The following is an 8,435-nucleotide window of genomic DNA, read 5'->3' as shown; positions in this document are numbered from 1 at the left end:
GTGGTCCTGCAGCAGGTGGTCTGGCAGCACTGGGGTCTGCAGCAGCTGGACACACAGCAGCTGGGGCGGCAGCAGCTGGAGATGCAGCAGCTGGGGCGGCAGCAGGTGGGCTGGCAACACACAGACTGGCAGCACTGGGGTCTGCAACAGCTGGACACGCAGCAGCTGGGGCGGCAGCAGGTGGTCCTGCAGCAGGTGGTCTGGCAGCAGCTGGGGCGGCAGCAGGTCTCCAGGCCACAGCCCTGATCAGAGCAGACGGAACCACAACAGGAGCTGACCATGGTGTCAGAAGGTGAAGGTTCTGGGTGGGTTTCCAGGAGAGTGAGTTTCGTGAGTTTGAGAGTCTTCCTTGCTACATGGCCCCTTTTATACCCAGCTGAGGAGCCTTTGTGATTATGAGAAGATTATTTCCTTGTTTTTGTTTTATGACACAAATGCAATTACTAAACCATATTATTGTGTTTTTCTAGTAAAAAATCCCATTATATAGAAAATGATTATTTCCCTTTTCTCACCCTGGTGTTCCCACATGAGTCACCTCTTGTTTTCCTTTTCTTGGTTTCAGTGTCACATGACTTCAGTCTCTGGGTATCATGTGACATGGGAGGGCCACTGTCGCTTGTCTGTTTCTCATCTTGATATCATTTTGGGAGAGCTTCTGATTGGGCTAAGGCCTCGTGGAGAAATGCATGTGTCAATCATCTGGAATGCTGACAGGAAAAAAGAAAGTATGCTCCTGTTTTTGAGTGTGAGAAATGAGGAAGCTTATGATTCATTGTATGTATCCTGGGTGGTCATTGAGCTAACCAAATGCCTAGGTCGTTGCGAGCTGTGTTAATTCTCATCACTTGGGTACACCTTGAAACAGTTAGTAGTGACTCACTGTTTCTAAGGAACAAGGCGTCATCTGGGCTTGAGTTGTGTCTGTCTTCAAAAGTGTCCTGCAGGCTGAGGTAGAGTAAAGTGGATCATAGTTTTTGATCTGCCTTTTTAAATATCAAAATGTGTAATTGTTATGGCTTATTGACATTTTGTTAAAATCTTTTTCATACATTCTGAGCTAAAACATCTAGCAGGGTTTTTTTTAGTATCACTTATTTCTAAGATTTTTTAGAAGCATCGAGAAGAATATAAAAGACATATTCTTTAACTTATAGATACTTATGTAACTGTGGACCTTAATTTTAGAAATCACCCACTTTCTCTTGCTTTCCTCCACTCTCACCTCTTCATTCCTTCCCTCTCTGCACACTCCATTCTGATAATACTATCTAATATCTTATCTAATTATAATCTTGCTTAAGAAATTCCAGAGGCTAATCTTGAAACAAACCAGGCACAGAGCCCTGAGGAATCCTCTCGCTTAGGGGGAATCTTGAACAATTTAGTCCACCATCATTGGGCTGAAGTCAAAATAATGCCACTAAACCTCTGGACACCCAAGATAGCCATTGGAACAAGACACACAGACTCAGCACCCTGCACCATCCCTGCATGTCTCCCGTGCCAAGTTTCCCTTTCAAAATCCTATGGCAAATTTAAAAATTTAAGATGGCACTTTAGAATGCTAGTTCACTAGTTAAAGTATGTCAATGAGATATATCTTGGGGTGAAATGTTTTTATTTCCTTCACTTAGCATTCTTCTCGTTATTCTTTACTGGTTAGTTCAAATGCCGTTTTTCTCCAATATCTTTCTCGGCCTCACACAAAGCAAGGTTATCTTCTTGGTTTACTGGCTCTCCAACTAGAACTACCTTTCCTTTCACCAGCCCTTACCTCTTATGCATTAGCTATCCAGCAGCAAGCAGCTGAACCTGGGTCCAGTTACATTTACACAGAAATTGCATTCATAACGAGTTTTAATTAATTAATTAATTTACTTATTTTTTGACATGGAGTTTCACTCTCGTTGCCCAGGCTGGAGTGCAATGGCACGATCTCAGCTCACTGCAACCTCCGCTTCCCAGGTTCAAGTAATTCTCCTGCCTCAGCCTCCCAAGTAGCTGGGATTACAGGCATGCGCCACCATGCCCGGGGAATTTTGTATTTTTAGCAGAGATGAGGTTTCGCCATGTTGGCCAGGCTGATTTCAAACTCCTGACCTCAGGTGATCCACCTACCTCGGCCTCCCAAAGTGCTGGGATTACAGAAGAGAGTCACCATGCCCAGACCATAAAGAGTTTTTAAATAAAAGCCTCACATGATTATGGTCCTAAATGAAGGGTCTTCTTTAGAGCCATGGACATTCAGGGAAAAGCAATCATTCAAGAAAAGAACAAATTACCTTCATGATATTTTCTCTTCCTGGGAATGAAGGGATGTCTATTGTGAGCTTATGTGGGGCCTGAGGAACCTGGAGATCTCTGCCCTAGTGGAGTTTGTATTCTAGAAGGAATCAATAGACACATGAGTTTCTGATAGAGAATGAGATGATAGAGTCCATACATAAATAAGGCACAACAGAAGTGCAATGGAGGAAGAATTTTCCTCACTGAAAAATCGCTGACTTGAGGCAGATTGATTAGCAGGAGAAAAGGCATACACATTTATCTAACGAGTATACCCAAGAGCCTTCAGAATGAAAACTCAACCCCTCAATGAGGTACAGCAGCTTATACATCCTCTTGAGGTCACAGAAAGAATGAGGGCTCAGAGCATGGCCAAAAACAGGAAACAGGTTTTAGTGGCAAGACAGGTGTATTGGTCCATTCTCATGTGCTACTATGAAGAAATACCCGAAACTGGGTAACTTACAAAGGAAAGAGGTTTAATTGACTCACAGTTCACCATGACTGGGGAAGCCTCAGGAAACTTACAATCATGGCAGAAGGGGAGGCAAACATGTCCTTCTTCACATCGTGGCAGCAAGGAGAAGTGCAGAGGAGAAGGAAGATAAGCCCCTTATAAGACCATTAGATCTCATGAGAACTCACTATCACATGAAGGTAACCGATCCCATGACTAAATTGTCTCCCCCTGTGTCCTTCCCATGACATGTGGGGATTATGAACTACAATTCAAGATGAGATTTGGGTCGGGACACAAAGCCTAACCATATCAACAGGTTATGGGAAGGAGAAAGAAAGAGGCTTGGTTAGCAAAGGGGGTCTTGTTATGTGGATGAAATCTCACAGGTAGCAGCCCTCAGAGAAAAGAGATGGTAAATGATTTTTTTCAGAACTTTAAGGGTGTCAGAGAGTCAGTTATTCTCTTCTAGATCCAGGAAACGCCTATAATGAGAAGGCCTGGCGGCATTAATGGAGATTCTCTACAGATGCAAATTTCCTTCACAAAAGACAGCTTTGCAGGGCCACTTTAGTTTGCTGACCATGTGGCAGCCATCTTAAAATATGTCCAAAAATATATTTTGGAGTAAAATAGTTTTTATTTTCTTAATTTAGCATTCTTCTAGTTGTTTTTTACTGGTTAGTCCAAATGCCGTTTGTCTCCAATATCTTTCTTGGTCTCACACAAAGCAAGGTCCTTCCTCCATTGCACATCTGTTGTGCCTTATATATGCACAGCCTCTATCATCTGATTCCCTATCAGAAATTCGTTTGTTTATTGGCTCCTTCTAAAATACAAACTCCATTAGGGCATAGACTATGATCTATTCATCTTTATATAACAGAACCTGAAGTAGAATGAGGAAATGTATATTTAATGGATGAAGATTTTGTTAAGGCTTTCAAGGGTCACACTGACCTTTGAGAATACAAACCATTCAAATAGGTGAAGAGAAAGGGGATATAAAAGGAGCACATAATTAAGATTGGGCATGACCCTGGCTTGTGATGGGAAAGTGATACGCTGAAAAGTCTGTTTTGAGAAGTAATGAGAGAAGTTGGGATTGACAGCATGTGGGAGAAATTGTGGATACCCTCAAATCCTGGAAGAAATGGTGGGGAGCTATGAAAAGCCTTCAGGAAGGAATGTTAGGTGATATTGTAACCACCCAATGGGTTCATTTTGCTTGCTGCCCAGATAGAGCCAATTTATCAAGACAGGGGAATTGCAATAGAGAAAGAGTTTAATGTGCATAGAGCCAGCTAAAAAGGAGACCAGAGCTTTGTTATTATTCGCATCTGCCTCCTTGAAAATTAGGAGGCTAGGGTTTTTCAAGAATAGTTTAGTGGGCAAAGGAATGGGTGCTGCTGATTGATTGTGGAAGCAATCATAGGGCTGTGGACCATGGTCCTGGTGAGCTGAGTTTGCTTCAGGCAGCAGGGGTTGGTAGGGGCAGGACCAGTTGAGTCAAGAGTCATAGGTCCAGGTGGGGCTACTGATTGTCAGAAATGCAAAAGCATGAAAACATGTCTCAAAAGTCTAATTTTAGGTTCGACAGTAGTGCTGTTATCTGCAGGAGTAATTGGGGAAGTTGCAAATCTTGCGACCTCTGGTATAGTGGCTGGTAATTGTTTATGTCTACACCTTAGTCTGCTAAGGAGAATTCAGGCTCCTCTCATACTCCTAACCTGGTGAACTTTCATTAGTTTTACAAGGGTGGTTTAGTTTTGTGGAATGGATATTATCATTTAAATAGAAACTAAATTTCTCCTCAAGTTAGCTTGGCCCAAGCCCAGGGCAATTTGACAGTTAAAGGCAAGACAGAGGTTGGTTCAATTAGATCTCTTCCATGGTGATAATTTTCTTACTGTTATAATTTTGGCAAAAGTGCTTTCAATATATATGCTATGTACAATTTATTTTAATTTTTGATCTGCCTTTAGAAATGACAAAACGCTCCTGGATTGCTGGGAAGAGATGCTTTAAAAAATTGAAGTGAGGCTGGATGCAGTGGCTCACGCCTGTAATCCCAGCACTTTGGGGGGCCGAGGCAGGCGGATCATGAGGTCAGGAGATTGAGACCATCCTGCGTAACACAGTGAAACCCCGTCTCTACTAAAAATACAAAACAATTAGCTGGGCATGATGGCAGACACCTGCAGTACCAGCTACTCAGGAGGCTGAAGCAGGAAAATGGCATGAACCCAGGAGGCAGAGCTTGCGGTGAGCAGAGATCATGCCACTGCACTCCAGCTGGTGGGGACAGAGTGAGACTCCATCTCAAACAAAGAAAAGAAAGAAAAGAAAAAAGTTGAAGTGAGACAGAGTAAAAGTTGAACTCTCAGCATCAGGTGATGGCCTTGAGCATAATAAGGATAAATTATTCTCTTCATTATGAAATAATAAATTTATTTATGAAATAACTAAATTATTTCTTTGAAAGAATTGGTAGAGACTTGGAGCAAATTAAAAATAGAGGTATAAGAAGGGTTCTTCCTAAAAGTTATAGAAGATATTTCAGTTGAACTAATTGTTTACATATTCTATAACTTTCTACATGTATAATTTATACCCCCTACCTACTTAAAGCCAATAATTAACATTTTTAAAGGATAAATAAATCAGAAATGATAAGATGTGCCTAAAAAAGAAGAACTTAAAAAGAATAAGCCATTTAGAGATAAGGAAGAAATATTAACATTAAAAAACTAGAATGGAATCATTGGCACAATTATGCACTAACTATACTTGTTCTTTTCCAGAAACTTAAACAAAATAAAAACCCAACATGTTCTGGAATTCCTGCTCTTTCCTTCTTTCTTTCTTTCTTTCTTTCCTTCTTTCTTTTTTCTTTCTTTTTCTTTCTTTCTTTTTTCTTTTCTTTTCCTTTTCTTTCTTTCTTTTTGTTTTCTTTCTTTCTTTCTTTCTTTCTTTCTTTCTTTCTTTCTTTCTTTCTTTCTTTCCTTCTTTCTTCTTTCTTTCTCTCTCTCTCTCTCTCTCTTTCAGCTCTAAATATTGTATGCTGAAAGTTTTGCTGGACGCTGGAATAACAAAATAACAAATGACATGTTTTGAAATTGTTCTAATGTTTTACATATATTAGCTCAATTACTAGTCCCAACAATCCAGTATGGTAAATTCTATTGTAATCCTCCCTTTACAGATGAGAAACTTAAGGCACAGGTGGGATTCAAGCCAGTAAGCAGGGGAGCTGTAATTTTATTTCAGCCAGCCCAGCACTGGGTCCATGTTTTTAATCACTATACACACTACCTCTCTGCAAAATCAGATATGAAAGGAATTTTCTTTACCCTCATACTGTTTTTGGTGCAGTCAAATCTATGAATTTTTTTCTTTGATAGCTCCTGGGTATGTGTCATATTTTGAAAGGCCTTTCCAGTTATAAATTTACATAAACATTATTGTATAATTTCTGTTAACTTCGAGGTTTCATGTTTTATATTTTAAAACATTTTACCTACTAGGAATGTATACAGATACAAAATATGAGGTTTACTGTTTTATAATCAGATATGACCATGGCTCAACATTATTGATTAAAGAATACATCTTTCCATTACTGAGTTAAAGTGCCACCTTTTCATATAATAAATTCTTTTATGTACTTTAGTCTATGTCTGGACTTGATTTTCAATTTGCTAATGATTTTTCATGCGCTAGTGTCACAGTCATCAATGTATGGTATTAACTTGCTTTTAATGGTTATCAAGTTCAAGTCTGCCTTAATAGGTTATGGCAATATGCTAGTGAACTCATATATCTGCGTGGCAAAATGGTATATGTATACTGGGTTCCTTGACATGAAAATGTAAATTGCACCTGTCTGGCTTCTGAAACTGGTGTTGAAAAGAATGCACTAGCTGAGTCTGCAGCAGCGTATGAGTCTTACTAGGTTTGTTGAGTTTCCTGTAAAGTTCTGACTTAGGTGGTGTAGCTGAAACAATTGGTGGAACCAACTTGTTTAATCACCAAGCCTGTTGTTAACCTCTTCCTTACTTACTGGCCAGATGGGACTATTATGAGGGAGTTTATGGGAATTAAAACTCTTGTTTCAGCTACTTCCTTAATCAAAACAGGCATCTCTTGCTGCCCCTCTGGAGTTCTACCTTGCTTAGTTTCACTCGCTAGAAAGGCTTGAGCAATTCCAAAGCTATATATTTAGCATGAGTAAATAATACTGAGTGACTTTGAAGTGAATGAAACATCAACTAAATCAATGTTTCATTCACTTAAAATCCATCTCTACTATGCATTTAGGTAAAGCTGATGTGACCACAGAATAATCACCACAGTCACACTTTCCCATTCATAAATTTATATCTACCTTGGGTTTCACCACCACAGTGTCTTCCATATCATCTTTGGACCCTTTAGAGCACCATAACTCTCTCCAAAGGCAATGACTATACTGGAGTATCTGTGCATACTCATCCTAAGAAGTTTCACATGCCACCCTTGGGACATTTCACCCAAATTATTGCATAGGCCTGGAGTACCTGCTCCTTGTTACTGTGAGCCCTGGGTACTGAGGTTTCCCTTATTGCTTTCCCTGAACTATAGCTACCCCTTTGCAAATAGTCTCTTTATTACACAGATACACTGTGTCATCTCATTCCTGCTGTAGCCCAGTTCTTGTGGACACAGGAAATTACAAGCTTCATATACTTTAATACTGAAAAGACCATATAAAACCTATAGTCTTTGATTTCACTCTAGCTAATAAAGCATAATGTTAAAACCTGCATCCTGTAATGAGTAGTTGTCAAAGAAGAACATACGGGAGGATAAAAGGTTTGTTAATTCTGATGTATGAAATGACAAGTCTGTACTCTTTAGAATAATTTAGGGTGAATGGAAAAGGCTGAAGCTCAAAGTGTCTGCAAGGCATTTTTATGATATGCTAAGACTATAATGCCTAACTTAGGCTGGAGTGAAGCCCACGTAATGTTAATCTCTGTTCATGTAGTCTCCTGACAACTTAAAACTTCTTTATTTTTACATTTCAGAAATACTAACTAGCTCTTAGTTACATTTCTTTGGAAATATAACACAGCTAATAAATAAAATTCTGATTTGTAGAAATTTTGGATTTAAAGCAGTTTTAATATACTTCAGATTATTAGCTGAAATGTATAAACCCTTATATTTATATAAATAAGATATATTGCACATATCATGACACATTTTTTCATCTACATAGAATAACACTTATTTGAGTTTTGGTGATGAGAAAACTGAGTCTTAAGAAGAAGTCCCACCCATGTTCTCTTAAGACAACGCAAGGTGATTAAAGCCCGAAACGAAGGAGTAAAACCATCAAGAAAATGAAGAAACCTCAGTAACATTAGAGGCTAAAATTATAAAGGAGTTTCAGTCTGGAAATCCTAAGACTTTGAGCATCTATTAATTACAAGGTATAAAACATTGATGAGAAATCTGCCATGAATGTCATAAATTTCCAGAAATCTTGACTTAGAAGGTATGCTTTGTATTCTGAAAGATCATTTGATGTTAAGAGAGGAAAAAAGGAAGAAAGGAAGGAAGGAAGGAAGGAAGGAAGAAAGGAAGGAAGGAAGGAAGGAAGGAAGGAAGGAAGGCAGGCAGAGGGGAGGGCAGGTGGAGGGAA

The 8,435-nt window shown here is 39.4% G+C and overlaps 1 protein-coding gene across 3 annotated transcripts in view; it reads right to left on the bottom strand.

Moving 5' to 3' along the window:
* The window catches only part of LOC105552995 (keratin-associated protein 4-6), a 40,921-nt gene that overhangs the window by 30,566 nt on the left and 1,920 nt on the right, over positions 1–8,435 (bottom strand). For 2 of the 3 annotated variants that reach the window (XM_011998874.1, XM_011998876.1), the window contains exon 2: positions 52–180. In XM_011998874.1, the coding sequence (XP_011854264.1) occupies positions 52–180 (129 nt within the window). Of the gene's footprint in view, positions 1–51; positions 282–8,435 lie in introns of those variants that run through there. The other variant, XM_011998875.1, reaches the window with a different exon arrangement.

This window comes from Mandrillus leucophaeus, unplaced genomic scaffold, assembly GCF_000951045.1.
Source record: "Mandrillus leucophaeus isolate KB7577 unplaced genomic scaffold, Mleu.le_1.0 Scaffold58, whole genome shotgun sequence".
Lineage (NCBI taxonomy): Eukaryota > Metazoa > Chordata > Mammalia > Primates > Cercopithecidae > Mandrillus > Mandrillus leucophaeus.
This window is presented reverse-complemented; position numbering and strand designations above follow the sequence as displayed.